We start from the raw sequence: 16,874 nt of genomic DNA on the forward strand, positions 1-16,874 counted from the left end.
ATCTGTATCGACTTTGGAAACACTACTTTATTCACATAAAACTACAAATATATACCCCCTGCTGTGAAACAAGGCACTGAAAAATATTATCTCATTTGAGCATTATCTATTGTGCTACTTAATATAAATTTTACTTTATCTGATGTAAAAGTCTATATAACTCATGCCACTCTGTTTTAAGTTCAAAGCAGAAAAATAACTCCACATTCATAATTTTTCAATTCACAGTAAATTAGTTTAAAGAAAGTATTGAAACCGAAAGAAATCTAATATTATTTTTCATACATCCATTCTTTTTCTCAACATTTATTATTGGATAAAGTTCTGTTCTAAAAACATTATTTATTATTGGTAAAAAGTTTGCTACTTTGTAATAGCTTAAGTGAGCACAGTAAGAAAGCTATGAAGTAATTTAAATCTGTTACCTCCCATGCAGGGACATTTTCTCTGAACTTCTCATTCACCATACAGCAGATTGACATTAAATAGGCTTTGCTGGACACTTCTGGAGAATAATTCATCCAGAGGTAATTTTCAAGATACTGGCTGTGGAAGAATGAAAAGGCATAGAATATTTCATTAGTTACCACCACTTCTTTGTAATATATCACTTCCCTGAAAAAGCCTAATTATTTATAACTTTTTGAAAATCTATATTTATAGTTTGAGAATCCTTCACAAATTTACCTATAATGTAGGTCAGTGCTACCTACTACAAACATATGTAGCAAATGTGGCTTTGGAGAATGAGTCTTAAACTTTCAAAGTAGGAAGACCTCAAAGGTTATTGACATATATAATTATCACCATTAGAGCACTGGATATTCCCTTATCTAAGGCATTTCGTGGGGTAAAAAATAAAAATATCTGACAAGTATCAGCTCTAAAATGAAATGATATGATGGGCAGCTTCACAGATAAATGTATCTGAGAAATTAACATGAACTCACATCAGGACCAAATGATTTCTGGAAACTAAGAGACTTAACAATCAAAAAGAGGATTTGTTACTTAATTTACAAGGTATTCAACATAAGTCAGTTTTCAAGGTAACTGGCATTTCCCCCTCAAGATGCCAAAATTCTTATTCTAAGACTTTGGTGAAAATATTCCTAAACAAAATAAGCATTTCTGATTTCTAAAACAAAGCTTAGCCATTTCTTATTCAGAGTAATTATAAACATTAATTACTGTACGGGGTTGTAAAATACTCTCAAGCACTAATGCAAAAAAGAAGGACTCCACATGCCCCGGAGCAACTGGGCCCGTGAGCCACAATTACTGAGCCTGCGCGTCTGGAGCCTGTGCGTCCGGAGCCTGTGCTCCACAGCAAGAGAGGCCGCGATAGTGAAAGGCCCGCGCACCGCGATGAAGAGTGGCCCCAACTTGCCACAACTAGAGAAAGCCCTCACACAGAAACGAAGACCCTACACAGCCATAAATAAATAAAAATAAAATGACTAATCCTCTTAAAAAAAAAAAAAAAAGAAGAACTTTTTGTTCCCATTTTAAATCACTCCACACGTATTACTTTTCAATCGGTTACAAGTGCACGGGCACATACATGCACACACAGAGTTATGCATTTTAGATTCTGCTGTAGCATATAATTTTTCTACTTTCTCTTATGCTTCAAAGGTCTGCTCACGTTGGTATTTCTACGGGTCTATCTTTAGCAATCATTCTTGCTTAATTTGCAAGAGCCTAGGAAACCGGTAAATAGTATTTTATCCTAAACAATGGCCAAAAGGCTCCAAGTTAGAGACTACTCTTTCATAAATAAAATGCATGAAACTTCGTATCATTCCTTTCTTATAAGCTTAAATTTTTTCCTGAATTATGCCCTTTAGAACGTCCATTACCAAGTCTGTTAGTGTGAATCTGTCTGAAATCTCTTCATTTCATGGCAGTTTAGCTGGTGATAGAATTCTTTCTAGGTTGATAGTTCTAATTTTTTTCTATGTACTAGTCTCATACTACTATCTTCTCTGTCATTACAATTGAGAAGTCTACAATCAATTTGTTCTTCTTCCTCTTTGAGTAATCTGTCTTTTTTTCTCCAGCAGATTTTAAGATCTTTACCCTGTCACTGTTGCTCTGTTCACAATTTGCTATATATACTTCCTGAATCTAAAAGATTCATATGTTTCAACTGTAGAAAATTCTTAACCATCATCTCTTCTAAAACGATACTCCCTCATTCTCTCTAAATCTCTTCTGAAACTCCTAATGGATCTTCTCATTCTAGCATCTAGATATCTTAATTGCCTTGTATACTTTCCATCTCTATTTCTCTTTGCTATTATTTGTTAATTTCCTCAGATCTAAACCCCTATTCACTAATTCCCTCTTTAGCTGTGTCTAATCTATTTAATTTGCCCATTGAGTTTTATAATTTCAATGATTTTTATTTTCATTTTCCCCCAAACTGTCCATCTTTAGTGTCCTGTTTCTTGTTCACATATTCTATGTGTTCTTTTATGCCTATAAGAATTTCAAACATGATTTGATAGTGTGTATTAATTATATAATTACCTGGGATTTTCTGAGGGATATCTAATTCTATTCTTTATTGTCTCAACTAAATCTTGCTTTAATGTCCTTTGTAATTGGGAGTTTGAACTCATCTTTACCAGGGTTTTAGCTATAGGATTTTTTTTGCAGTATAGTTGGAATATATATCCTTTCAGAGTATCTTTATATTTGTTCCTGCCAGATGCCCCACAGATATCATTGGCTTGCCACAGTTTTTAACAGTAATGTCTTGGGTATTATCTGACTACACAGCAAACTCCAAACCTATTCTTTACATTTTTCAGATGATGAATCTGAGAATATTAGAGTCAATGATTTGCCCAAGATGATGCAGTTATCTCCATGATATACAGATGATACACACCTGACTCCAAACTACATCTCTTTAACCCAAACTTAAGGACTGTTCAGTAATTCCTTGATTCTATTTTGGCAATCGCAGCAAATGTAATCTATATAATAACATGTCCCTCTGACACATTTCATCAAAGATTTGATTTCATCACTCTCCTGTACCCAGGCACCTCCTCCATGCCATCTCACTTTCCACTCTAGCAAGAGACCATCAACTATCTCTACTACAAACTTGAGACTCATTATGTCTGGAGGCTGGCACAGAGAAAATGGCATTCTCACCCAGAAATTATTATACATAAAAGTTCCTAAAAAAAAAAAAAAAAAGTTCCTGGAAGGTAACAACCCCCTTTTTCAGTTATTAAAAATCTTTCACTGTCACTGGTGCCTTCAATATGTTCTGCTGCTTTCTCCTTCAGTTCCTGCAATTCTCTTAGTATCTGATATTTGCCAGGACCATAGAATTCTGGTTTTATCCTAATCATATATCAGCATCCTCTTGATTTTTATTTACTTTTCTTCTGAAAGATGGCATGATATGATGAAAAGGGCATATTAATCTAAGGGCCAGATGGACCCAATTTCTAGCCTCAGTGCTCTCTATAAAATAAGGAAGCTCTTACTGGGATTATTATGAGGATTAAATGAGATCAAGTATTCAGTGACAATACAGTTCTTAGGATATAGTAGGAGTCTACTTACAAGTTAATTCATAGCTATAAACTTCAATTTCTCTCTGTAAAAATAATAAGAACACCTACATCATGACATTTTTTGTGAGGATCATATCAGTGTATGTAGGGAGAAACAGTTGTTAATAGAGACTGACTTCTGATGCAGACTAGACCTCAAGAAGTGTGGAGAAGTGGAAAAACCATGAGCTTTGGCATCAGATATTGGCATCCCAGCTCTGCCAATTACTTAAATGCATTATCTTTAACAAATAACTGCTCTGACCTCAGTTTCTTCCTTCACTAAGTGGAGAGTATAATACTGACTTTGCAGGGTTTCTGTGAGTGCTCTGTATGTAAAATGTTTAACAATGTGCCTAGCACAAAGTTCAATAAATGGCAGATACTACTATCATCAACAGCAACCTTGGCTTTTACTTCCAGCCTACTGGCAACACCTGGTTGTAATATAATCTAAATCGTAACCTAAAAATTATATATTCTCTTCTGTCTGAAATATTTATCAGTGGCTTAGGTCAGAACAATGCTGGCTTAGTAATAACAAGTTAACCTGGAAGGAAAAAATGGCTACAGAATGCATTCCAATATACTCCCATTATCACTAGAGGAACCAAAGAAGAGTTCAGAAATTGCTCGGCACACACTATCTTAATTAGTGAAAAACAACTCAAAATACAAGTTACACTAATAATGGAATATCATCTTTGAAAACAAAGGCTATCATACACGTATTCCAAAATAAGCCAATCACAAAAATATAAATCTTTTAAAATTTATAATTATTTTCTTATCCACTCACAGAAATGTACAGAAAACTTAGCTAAAAGTTAAGTCACACTGTCATCTTTAACTTCATCAAGTAAAGCCTTTAAACTCACCTAAATTCCAAGAGCATTATCTTTCTGATGGCAAACCTAAAAATATAAAAATAAATAGTAAAAATATTTAAATAGAGAAAATAAACATTTCTGAGTTACTAATGCAGATGTATTTTGGAATCTTGTTTTAATATTGACTCACATATCAGAATAATTATATTTATTTATGCATTGAAAAAAGCAAATTTTCTTTTTATTTTTTGTTTGTATTTTGTTTCAGATAGTTTATTTTACTTTTAAAAACTGTCTAAGAACAGTTACTTATATCCTACCCATATAACAAACACAATCAGCACCATGACATACGAGGATACAACACATAGATTAATAAGCCAAGTAATTTTAATCAAAACACAAGTGCTCATCAATATTCATAATATTAGATCACAACTGCCAAAAGCTAGCCTGTCTCAATTTCTTAAGCACTGACTAACATTCTTCCATTTAATAATCAAATGAAAACATTCTGCTGAAGTCATGCCCTCCTATAAGCACAAGGGACACATGTACCTATATCACAAACATGGGAATCAGGCTTCTGTAGCCTTGACATTAAGTTTAAAATATTAGAAAATTGTGGTGGGAATATCAGATATCTCTTTATACACTTTAAAAATCAGAGTGTTTTGTTTTATATGGATAAATGATGCAGTAGTTACAGGGTATCCTTCCAAAGGTAGGTTCAAACGTCCACTAATTTAGTTTTATCATTTTGTATATTGAAAATAAAGTAGCCAGACCAGAACCATGCCACTGGATATTAGCCTCCAGCTTTGAAAATTAAATGAGTATGCATTATAAATTTATAATACCCCAAGAGACCATTATCCTGTCAAAATCCTATTCCACTGATTTCTGATCTCTTAAATAGTTTCACTGAGCAAGCAATGTCAGAGAACTTTAGTGAGAATGAAATGAAGGATTTAACTGTGCAATAGCACAAAGACAGAACACTGCCAAGGCACTGGCTTCTACAGCCAGCCAAGCCACTGAGAGGATACAAGAGCTTGTGTGGTACACTCTAGATCTCCAGCTGCAGGCATTTCACTTTATATGTGTGTTGGACAACAGAATTCAGGGCCTGCTATGCAAATACCTGCACCCTTCATTTCTTCAGCCACATATAGGACCTCATTGATGAAAGAAAGAAAATCTTGGCTCACGAGATAGATCAGTATTCTAGTCATGATTTAGTGTTACCTTGGCAACATCTTTAAACACCCTGGGACCCAGTTTCCTCATGTACAAAAGAGGTGAAGTGGTCAATTTTTTTTTCCTATGGATGACTGGACAAGTGAAAAATCAGTTCTGATGGGGCAAGATAATGCAAAAACACTCAACTTCTCTTATAGCGATCTTGGTGGTATTCATTAAATTGGGGGTTTTACACTTCTGCCAGTAAACTTCCTGAGACAGATAAAGAACTTAACTAAAGGTATACATATAAGATATAAAAATGGGTCTAGAGACTAGATATTATGCCAGAAAATCTTTAAAGATAAGGATGAAAAGTTATAAAGGATTTGGGGATGGTTATTTTATTAAGTTACCAATATTTACTGACAGCATGCTTTGTAAAGCCTGACTCTGGTCAAGGGTTTAACATGCATTTCATTAACTCCTCCCAGAGCTGGATAATTTATGTACAATACATTGGGTCTATTAACTGTATTGTTAACTGGATGATTAAATTTGATTGAAGAAAAAAAAAAAAAAGAGTGGGGAGGGGTAGGCAAAGGGGGGTTTTTTTGCTGCTATAATTGCCCTCTGCTATCTCTCTTGGGATATGGTTGTGTGAAAACATGAGGTCTGGAGCTGTGGCAGCCCCTTTGCAACCACATAGGGAAAGCCAGAAAGTTTGTTAAAAGGCTGACAAAGACCCTCACATTATGAACTTCTGAACTACCTACTCCAGATTTATTGTTAAATAGATGATTAAAAAATCAAATAATAATTGTGAACAAAGGAAGCCAGCCATAAAAGAGTACATACCATGTGATTCCATTTATTTAAAGTGTAAAACCAAGCAAAACTAAACTATAGTGTTCACGTTTGCATACTTACATATTTAAATGGTAAAGCAAAGGGCACATAAGGGTTTGTGGGATGCCAAAAGGTTGGTTTTTTTTTTTTACCTCAGTGGTGGTAAAAATTCAGAAGGCTAAATGTTTCTGTACATTTTATGTGCTTTCTGTTAATTTCATAGTAAAGAGGTTTAAACATTTTTAATAAAAAGAAATATAAACACTGGCAAAAGTAAATTGCTCTAAAAGTCATCCCTTTTTTTTCTTTCAGTATAAAAATCACTTGGATGGATTAACAGGATTAATAATCATACCAAAGTGTGTGGGTTAAGAGAGTCCTAAAGGGCAAATGGACCCTGTCCTATTTAAGAACAGAGTATTGGATAAGAGCCAGAGAACAAGGATTTAACAACCTGGCGCTGTCTGTATCTATGGTAAAATACCTTGGGCTAGTTACTTAATCTCTCTATACCTCAGTTTCATCATCCATAAAATGAGGATAACAGTAACTATCACAGAATTGTTGTGAGGATAAATACGCTGCTATATGCAATGTGCTGAGATCAGAATCTGGCACATAGTAAGCACTCCAGAAATGACAATTACTGTTACTTTAAATATTTTAAAATCAAACAGATAAAAACACATTAAGACAAATTCACCAAATTCACCAAATCTGATAATGGTAAGGATAGCAAATATGAATCTTTTGTGTAATATACCACATACTACAATGGGGATTGAACAATATGGTATGGTATTTTAAGATCTATCTAATTTTAAGATTCTAGAAGTGATCATTTATACCATAAGAATATAAGAACTGATTGATTTAATTCCCAGATGCCTCCTAGGGAAATAGGGATGATGTACAAAAAAATGTATATTATAAGAACCTTAATGTATCATATTAAGAGTGCCTTATGGCTATAAACTGCCCATCTTGATAGCCTACAAACAAGTTAATAAATCTTACATTAAGCCATTCCCCAATAATGAAGAAGCTACGAGCATATAACTCTGCAAAACAGCTTCCACAAGGCACTAGTCTAAAAAAAAATGGTCATTTAAATTTTTAAATATACACTACAGTTTTTGTGCTACACAGGTGCATTATTTAACTTCTTTGAACTTAGAGATTTGGGGGCAAAATGCAATCAGTTCACTTTTATTCAAGTGTTTAAATGTGTACAAGATGAGAATATGGCTGTTAAGAGTGCCGTGATAAGATTCAGGGAGCCCCGCCAACGACTGTTACTACTTTCAGCAATTAAAAATGACTTAGCCAAGTCTACGTAACTTAAAAGTCGCCAGCAGCTTTTAGTTGTTAATTATATAAAAATTATATTCAAGGAAGCAATATTAGTAGCAAAGGTTTAAATAAAAAACCCCAAAAACCCTAAGCAATCCATTGGAGTGAAACCCTGTTCTACAAAGAGGCAGAGAACTAGTTCTTAAGGTTCAAGGTAAATTCCAGATTGGTATATCCTTAATATATAATAAAAAAGGGTCCTAGAATTTATCTACCCACTCATCTTCAGTTAACTTTCCTCAGGCAATTTCCTCCATACCCACACTCACACCAACAAGTCATATGTTACATATCTGCTCAAATGTGATATCTTTTTCTTCTTTTATTGGAGTACAGTTGCTTTACAATGTTGTGTTAGTTTCTGCTGTACAGCAAAGTGAATCAGCTATACATATACATATATCCCCTTCTTTTTGGATTTCCTTCCCATTTAGGTCACCACAGAGCACTGAGTAGAGCTCCTTGTACTACACATTCTGTTCTCATTAGTTATCTATTTTATACACAGTAGTGTATATATGTCAATCCCAATCTCCCAATTCATCCCACCCCCGCTTTCTCCCCTTGGTGTCGGTACATTTGTTCTCTACGTGTCTCTATTTCTGCTTTGCAAATACGTTCATCTGCACCATTTTTCTAGATTCCACATATGTGTGTTAATGTACGATATTTGTTTTTCTCTTTCTGACTTACTTCACTCTAAGAGAGGATCTTTGCCTGATCATCAATCTAAAATAGCAGTCCTGTCGCTATACCCTAATCCCACTTTAATTCATAGCACTTACTACCTGCTGATACTGTATATATACGTATATATTTTGTCTGTCTAGATAAGAATTAGAACACAGCTTCATGAGTAGAGGCTTCATCTGCCATGTTCACTGATGCACGCTTAGCATTGAAATGGTGGTTGATACAAAGTAGGCTCAACCCAGTCCTCTCTTCAGAACTCTACACTTAAATACCCAACTGCTTATTCTACATCTCTCTCTATAGCTCTTCAGTGGCTAGAATTCAACATTTCCAAAGGTGACTACTGATCTACACCCAATCCCACCACCAACAACAACAGCAAAAGTCAGTAATGGCACCAAATCACCTGACAACCTTTGCCAAATATTTTGGAGTCATCCTTGATTCCTCCCTTCCTGTGTTCACCACATCCAACCACCAACCACTTCTATCTCTCTCAGATTGGTAACTCCTCTCTATCTCAACTTTCCAAGCCAGTCCGTGCCATCATTATCTTCAATCTGACTACAACAATGGTCACCTAACTGATTTCCTGCCTCTTGCTCTCTCCAAAATTTTAAAATACCACCATCATGCTTCACTGGTTTCCTATTTCTCTTCAAATTTAAAACAAACAAACCTTAATATGGTCTTTGGCCCTACCTACTTCTACAGGCTCAAGAATCGATTGCTGAAACAAAACAACTAGAGGACTTCCCTGGTGGCGCAGTGGTTAAGAATCTGCCTGCCAATGCAGGGGCATGGGTTCAAGCCCTGGTCTGGGAAGATCCCACATGCTTACATTAATCATCAATGTCAGTAAAATAGTCTTTTATTTTTAAGTGCTTTTACTTATGTTGTTTGCATTCTTAGATTCTTCTTGTCTTCATTTTGCCTGAAAACTTGTTTCTTAAAATAGTTTGCACAGGGACTTCCCTGGTGGTCTGGTGGTTAAGAATCTGCCTGCCAATGCAGGGGACACAGGTTCGAGCCCTGATCCGGGAAGATCCCACATGCCGTGGAGCAACTAAGCCTGTGCGCCACAACTACTGAGCCTGTGCTCTAGAGCCTGGGAGCCACAACTACTGAGCCCACGTGCCACAACTTCTGAAGCCTGCGAGCCTAGAGCCGGTGCTCCACAACAAAAGAAGCCACCGCAATGAGAAGCCTGAGCACTGCAACGGAGAGCAGCCCCCGCTCGCCACAACTGGAGAAAGCCCGCACGCAGCAACGAAGACCCAACGCAGCCAAACATAAATAAATAAATAAATAAAAATTTTAAAAAAACGACTGGCCTCTTATTTTGACACTGCCTTTACAATATTTAGTAAAATTTACCTCCTAAGACTCAAACACATGAAAAAAATAAAATCTGAGATTTTATAAGGTCTATGACATTCATAACACAAATGTTCCTATTTCATATTAAAAGTTACCTTTTAAAATACTCATTGGGCATATATGTCTACAGGTGCAGACATGGAAATATGCCCAAGACACATTGTTTAAAAAAAAAAGTCATGATGCAGAATGGTATGTAGAGTATAAACTCTTTGCTGTTTAAAAAAAAAAATCTAAGGGGTAGGGAACTGGAACAGATGTATACATAAATAAAGAAACTGAGAGTTAAGGGACAGGGAAGAAGATGTACTGAAACCTACCCTTTCTGTGTATTGTTCAAAATAATTTTTATTTTTTATTATATATATAGTTTGTACATTATGTACAAAATACATAATTTATTATTTTGTATTTAATTATTATCATGTATATTTTACTTTTCCAATTTTTAAATAATCTTTCAAAAAGATTTATCAGAAAATAAAATTAGTATTAGTTGAACTGAAATTTTAAAATCTCCATATTTACTCTTCCTCACATTCCTTCAAAAACAAAATAAACCCTAAAGAACTTAATCCCTCTAATCTGAGCCAAAAATTAAAAGGCAAAAAAATATCTTATGCCTCTTCAGCAGCTAGATATAGTTTTTCTAGTCACCATCTCCTTGATGACCAAATCAAAAAAAGGACGGAAAGTTCCAAGTTTATGATTACATTTAGTTTAGAAGTTCAGACGAGATCCAAGTTAGTCCCATCTACTTCCTATGTATGAAAATTAAACTCATTCCTACCTTGATTTGACAATTTCTTTCTCATATATATCTTCAATCACCTGTTAAAAATATAAAAATGTTTAATATCTCAAATAACTTTTTTTCAGACTCTAAATTGAGAGTTTTCAATTACTGAGATTACACAAAACAAGGTAGTTTAGGAAAGCTATCAAATATCACTGCTATTGAAGTAATACTTAAGAGATTTTTTATAATCCCATTATATCCCTCAAAATGTAAAATAACAGAAAGCAAAGTAGTAGAAAAAAATAAATAATAAAATATATCTAAATAAAAATAATTCTAGAAATAATTATTAAAATGATGTATTTATTTCATTTCTAGGGAAAATAAAAATTCACAAGATCAGGATATTTTTTAAAACTTAACAAAGTATATAAATGTTATCAGGCTCCACCTAAGTTAAGTGCTTTCAAAAACCAGAAAGTAAATTGAACGTGCAAAGACATAACAGAAGCAAATGCTAATCATTACATCCTGTTTTCCAAGCACATATGATAAAACCTCAGAATTTCCATTTACTTGGGTTAGGGTGGGTAGGATGGTATAATACATAAGAATTCTGGTTCTGGGGTTGGAAGCCTGGTTCAAACCATCCACCTTTACTGCTGAAGACTACAACCTTTGCAAATGCATGACTGCTCTAAGGCTCAGTTTCCCAGTATACAAAAAGGATCTAATAATAAGAAGTACCCCATGGGGTTGCTATAAGACAACACATGTAAAGAACTCAGTACAGGTCCTGGCACATGGTAAGCCTTTAATAACAGTTATCAGTAGCAGAAGTAATAGTAGTGCTAGTGACAAGAGTAGTTAAAAAAACAACTTACTCTAAAATTATGAAGTACTTTAACATGGTATAATATTATTTTATGGCAACTATGTCTTTTAACTGTTCAAAGTATATTTCTCAAATAAATGTTTGTGGGTGGTAAAGGGAGGAAGACAATGAGGCAAGCAAGTCTTAAATTTGTATGAAATTTTCTGTCATTGCTTTTCTGTTTATCAAAATCCAAATTAAATAATAAAATGAAGGGTATAATCTTCTTTAAATACCAACTTATAATAAAATTCTTCTAAACAGGCATACATAGCTTCATCTAGTATTAACTAAAATGATCTGAATATAAATTTAATTTCTAAAAACCTTGATCTAATTAAGTTCAACTCAATCTAGTAGTGTCGTAAAGATATTTTTGTTATTAATGAAAAATAACCCTAGAAACCCCCAGACCCAACATATACAAGCACAAACATACACAAACAGCATATAGTAAGATAAAGCAACCTGGCTGATAATTAAGAGTAATTAATGTATGTCAAGTTTATGAATATCCTCCTGATGAATAAAATGGGATTGCTGGCAAAACAAAAATTTATTTATAAATAAAACATTTAAGCTCAAATAATGTGAGAAGTTTGGGATTAAGTTCAGTTTTAATAAGAGTGCCTAGAGTATCACAATTCAATTGACAATGGCAAACTTAAAGTGAGTCTTCACTACTTGTTAAATGGCATGCATATGTTAGCTCTATAAGACCTCTCTTTAAGAACCTATGTCAATGAGAATTAATCCTCCATTAGGAATTCTGCCTTTCGTTTACTCTAAATTGTGTCACCTGAATCCTAAGTCCCTTCCCTAATTGAATATGATTGGCCCTCAGTCATCTAATTCTCTAAACAACTCCCACCTCTTCCACCATTATTACAGATCTTTATTTCAGTTCATCAGCCTAAAACTAAAAGAGAAAACAATAGATTTTATCCTAGATGAACTGTCAAAAAAACTGTAGGAAAACTGATGTGTATTTACAAAGATACTCATTACATGATCACCTAATAATGATAAATCAGAACAATCTAAGAATCTATAAATAGCAAAATCCACACACATTTTTTAAAAAGCTTAAAGGAAATAAAACAAATGATAGTAGAGGTTATCTCTGGGTAGTTATTTTTATTTTCTTATGTGTAGCTTCTGTATTTTCCAAATTTTCTATTATGAGTAATTATTAGTTTAGAAAACCATTCATTTTGACTTTTAAAAAAATTATAAAGAGCTTCTGTCGAATTAGCTCTTGAAAAAGATACAAAGAGCATACCTATTCAAAAGGGATGTGGCAAACCAAAAATACTTACCTTTATGTCAAAAGGTGATTTTTTCTTGATGTGGGGAGCCCAGTATTTACATGCTAACTGCAAAAGTAAACAGTAGAAACAGTAAGTCATAGATTCATACCACTGTAGATTCATACCCCTAACAGACTGAGATCATTCAGTGACAAGCTGTTTCTTAACAGGGCGCTACTGGCGCAGGGCGAGGCGATAGAGTAATTTACCTATTAAGGGGACCATATGGGCTTGCAGACCAGTTAGCATCTTTGGGCCCAAACCACTGAATGCCAGTAATGCCCTGCATGGCAACCTGCCACTATGATTTTTAAAAAAACAAAACATACTTTTTAAACTACTCCTATGGAAACAATAGGGTGAAGTTAATAACCACAGTCAAACATCTTCAGCATAGAGCTAATGAAACCCAGGTCTAGAAAGATTAAATGACCTGCCCTAGACTACAATTAGGTAACAGGTGAGCCAGTACTAAAAAACAGATTCAAAATCCTCAGGAATGCTGATTTGCAAAACAATAATCTTTAAGTGATCAGTACACACTCAGGCACACCTAAACAAAACCTAAAAAAAATTGTAGTTTATCAGTGGGTTATTACCAAGAATAAAAGAGTCAGTATGTTAGATTTCAGCAAAGCAGGTTTTACCTGAAAAATGTGAATTTAAATACATACACAGGGGTACCTCAGAGATATTGCAGGTTTGGTTCCAGACCACCACAATAAAGCGACTACCTCAATAAAGCAAGTCACATGAATTTTTTGGTTTCCCAGTACATATAAAAGTTATAATTTACACTATACTGTAGTCTATTAAGTGGCAATAGCATTAGGTCTTAAAAAAAACAATGTACATACCTTAATTTAAAAATATGTTATTGCTAAAAAATGCTAACCATCATTTAAAAAAGTGAGATCACAGAGTTCAGATATCTGATCTTCTTAAAACTGAATTTTAACCTCTACATCTCACTCATTCAATAATAATTAAAAAGCCCCTTCTCTGGTCAGGTGTGCCAGGTACTCAGAAATAATGGAGGAGGAGGGGCAGGGAAATGGTAGGATCCCTACATACTCTCTGTCCTCATCTCATACCATCCTCCCTCTTACTTCTTAAGTTCGCTCTCCTGGCTTCTTTACATACACACCATAAGGCATTTCCACTTGCTACTCCCTGGACTGTTTCCCTGCTCTTCCCCAGACTGGCTCCTTTTTGCATTCAGGTCTTAGCTTTTGCATTCAGGTCTTAGCTCATTCGGGTCTTAGTCAGGACTCTCCTGACTGCTCTTCATAAACCCCACCCAGTCTGCCACAATGCCGTTTCATTTTCCTGATAGCAATAATCACTGTCTGAAACGACACTGTTCATTTGTCTCACTCATCCCTCTAAAATGTAAGCTCCCTGAGGGGAGGAAACTAATAACTTTCACCACAAAAATTCAAGCATATGGGAAAAGGGAGTTCTAGTCTAACTTGTCCAGAAAAACCTCTCCAAATTAATGTAGATGGATGACAATGAATTAACCATATAAGAAAAGGTAGGGAAAAAAATGAAGTAGAGGGAACAATGTTGAAAGGAGGTGCCAGGAGGTGAAAGATTGCATGGCACAAATAAATGCAGTTCAGTATGGCTAAGAAAAGGAGAAAAAAAGAGAGGAAACTGGATATAAGCATGGGCCAGATCACAAAACAAGGTGAATGATTCCAGTCATTATCCTAAGGGCAATTAGAACTCTTTAAGGAAGGATTCAAAATGACTCTTATGCTTCTGCCTTGGCAAATCTGCTGAAACAGGGCACAGAGAAGAAAGAAGCAAGTGAGTAATAAGTTCTGCATAGAGCTACTTGCACTCTTATCCAACACCCAAAGCAACAAATAAGGATTAGGAAAGTTGCTGAGCGCTACAGGGCTATGTTTCCCCATTCAAAGCCAACCGCGGTTCACCATGCAACACAATAAACAGGTTTTAAATGAACGCTCTCCGACCACGGGATTGCTCTCTTCGTAGATGCATGTATTCGGAGCAGGTGTCTTGTCAGATTCTCACCATTCCTTTCAAAGATCTAGGTTGCTCTAAGGCTAAGAATAAGCCTATCCCTCCTTCGACCCTCAGTTCAGTATCACCTCTGCTATGAAACCGTCTTGCCCGTCTCAGGTGACTAAGGTGTTCCTTCTGTGAATCCATCGCTCCTGCGACAAACTCTTAACACGGCAAAGCTCGCATAATAGCTTTCTTTTCATGTGTCTGTCTCCCCTGGAACATGAACTCCTCAGGGCAGAGCCTCTTTCATCACGGTCTCCCCAACAGCTAGCACAGTTGCTGGCACACGGCACGTACTCTTTAGTAAAAAGACTTGAGTGTATGAACTGACAAACGAATGTCTCCTCGGTGCTCCCGTTCCCAAGAAAAATCCCACCTCCTGGCCTCGGGGCTTCAGCGTCCTCACCCCTTCACACACACCAGACTCGCCCAAGCGCACCTGAGTCACGAACTCCGCGTTGATCTGGGACACCGTAGGGGCCACGATTTTCTTGGGCTGAGCAGGGGCCGTCATGGCAGCACTCTCCTTCCGCTCCAGTGGAAAAAAATGGACCGCTCCGAGCAGCGGTGAACCCAATACACTTCCCCCTAAGAAGCGACTGCGGCTGCCTAACTCCGAGACGCAAAAACCCGCGGAGCAGAATATCCTCAACGCTTATAGACCATAAGGAACGCGCACCGCAGCTTGTACATTCTTCGAGAAGCGGAACAGAACGGGGCCGGAAGTGCATGCAAGCGCTGGCTCTGAGCTAGAGAGGCAAGGGCTTCGACCTCCCCCGCTCCTGCCCCCTAGCGGGAAGCTGAGAGAAAACACCCAGGGAGACCGGATTGATGTCTCAGTGACCAGGTAGATGGTGTTGGTTAAGGTTTTCTTGTGGTAGGGTCAGGGAGGGAAAGGGAGACTTGGAGTTTCTTTCAACCCTATAAAAAGCATTAGTGAAAAAAACCTAAACGGGGAATGCGAGGCTTGATTTTAACTGTTTTTTAACAGATTCATGGACATATAAATTAGCATATAATGAACTGCACATATTTAGGGTGTAAAATTTGATTTTTTAAAAATAGTCACACATATGTGAAACCATCACCAAAGTCATAATAATAAGCATATCCAATGTTCCTAAAATTTTCCTAGTCCCTTTTGCAATCCATCCCTATCCCATTTCTACCCACCCATTCTCAGGCAATCACTGATCTGCTTCCTGTCGCTATAGATGTATAGACTAGTATCCTTTTTATAGAATTTTATAAATATGAAAAGAATACAGTATGTACCTTTTTTCTTTCTTCTTTCACTCAACATAATGATTTTGAGATTCATCCATGTTGATGCAGGTATTAATAGTTGGTGCCCTTTTATTGCTGAGTAGTATTCTATTTTATGGACATACTACAGGTTGTTAGTCTGCTCATCTATGGATGAACATTGAATTGTTTCCAGTTTTTGACTATTACAAATAATGCTGCTAAGAGCATTTGTGTATATATGTCTTAATGTAGACATGTGTTTCCCTTTCTCTTAAGTAAATACCTAGGAGTGGAATAGCTGGATCATATGGTATGTGTATGTTTAAATTTTTAAGAAACTGCCTGTTTTCCAAAGTAGTTGTGCCATTTTATATTCACACCAGTAGTATATGAGAGTTCCAGTTCCTCTTCCTTCTCACTCACACTTGATATGGTCAGTCTCTTTAATTTTAGCCATTTTAATAGCTATGTGGTATATCTCACTGTAGCTTTAATTTGTATTTCCCTAATGACTAATGATGTTGAATGTCTGTTCATGTGCTTATTTGCCATCCATATATCTTCTTTGTGGAAGCCTCTATTCAAATTGTTTGCCCATTTTTAAATTGAATTGCATGTTTTCTTATTACTGAGTTTGAATGCATACCTCTACCACTCCCAAATCCATATATAAATTAAACATGTACCTCTAGTAAACTTTCCCTGGATGAACACAGGCAAAAAACTGGTAACATGGTTGCCTCTAGGGAGGAGGAACTGGGGGAGGGGAGAACAGGAGCAAGGGAAGTCTTATTT

The 16,874-nt window shown here is 35.9% G+C and overlaps 1 protein-coding gene across 4 annotated transcripts in view; it reads right to left on the reverse strand.

Moving 5' to 3' along the window:
* The window catches only part of AQR (aquarius intron-binding spliceosomal factor), a 111,798-nt gene extending 96,215 nt beyond the window's left edge, over window positions 1–15,583 (reverse strand). For 3 of the 4 annotated variants that reach the window (XM_082384935.1, XM_082384936.1, XM_082384934.1), the window contains exons 1-5: window positions 15,271–15,583; window positions 12,801–12,857; window positions 10,659–10,699; window positions 4,460–4,495; window positions 426–546 (exon numbers count right to left, since the gene is read on the reverse strand). In XM_082384935.1, coding sequence (XP_082241061.1) covers window positions 426–546; window positions 4,460–4,495; window positions 10,659–10,699; window positions 12,801–12,857; window positions 15,271–15,345 — 330 coding nt within the window. In that variant the 5' untranslated portion in view covers window positions 15,346–15,583. Of the gene's footprint in view, window positions 1–425; window positions 547–4,459; window positions 4,496–10,658; window positions 10,700–12,800; window positions 12,858–15,270 lie in introns of those variants that run through there. The other variant, XM_082384937.1, reaches the window with a different exon arrangement.
* Window positions 15,584–16,874: the final 1,291 nt, after the last annotated feature.

The sequence above is a fragment of the Balaenoptera borealis genome, assembly GCF_965194805.1.
Source record: "Balaenoptera borealis genome assembly, chromosome: 3".
Lineage (NCBI taxonomy): Eukaryota > Metazoa > Chordata > Mammalia > Artiodactyla > Balaenopteridae > Balaenoptera > Balaenoptera borealis.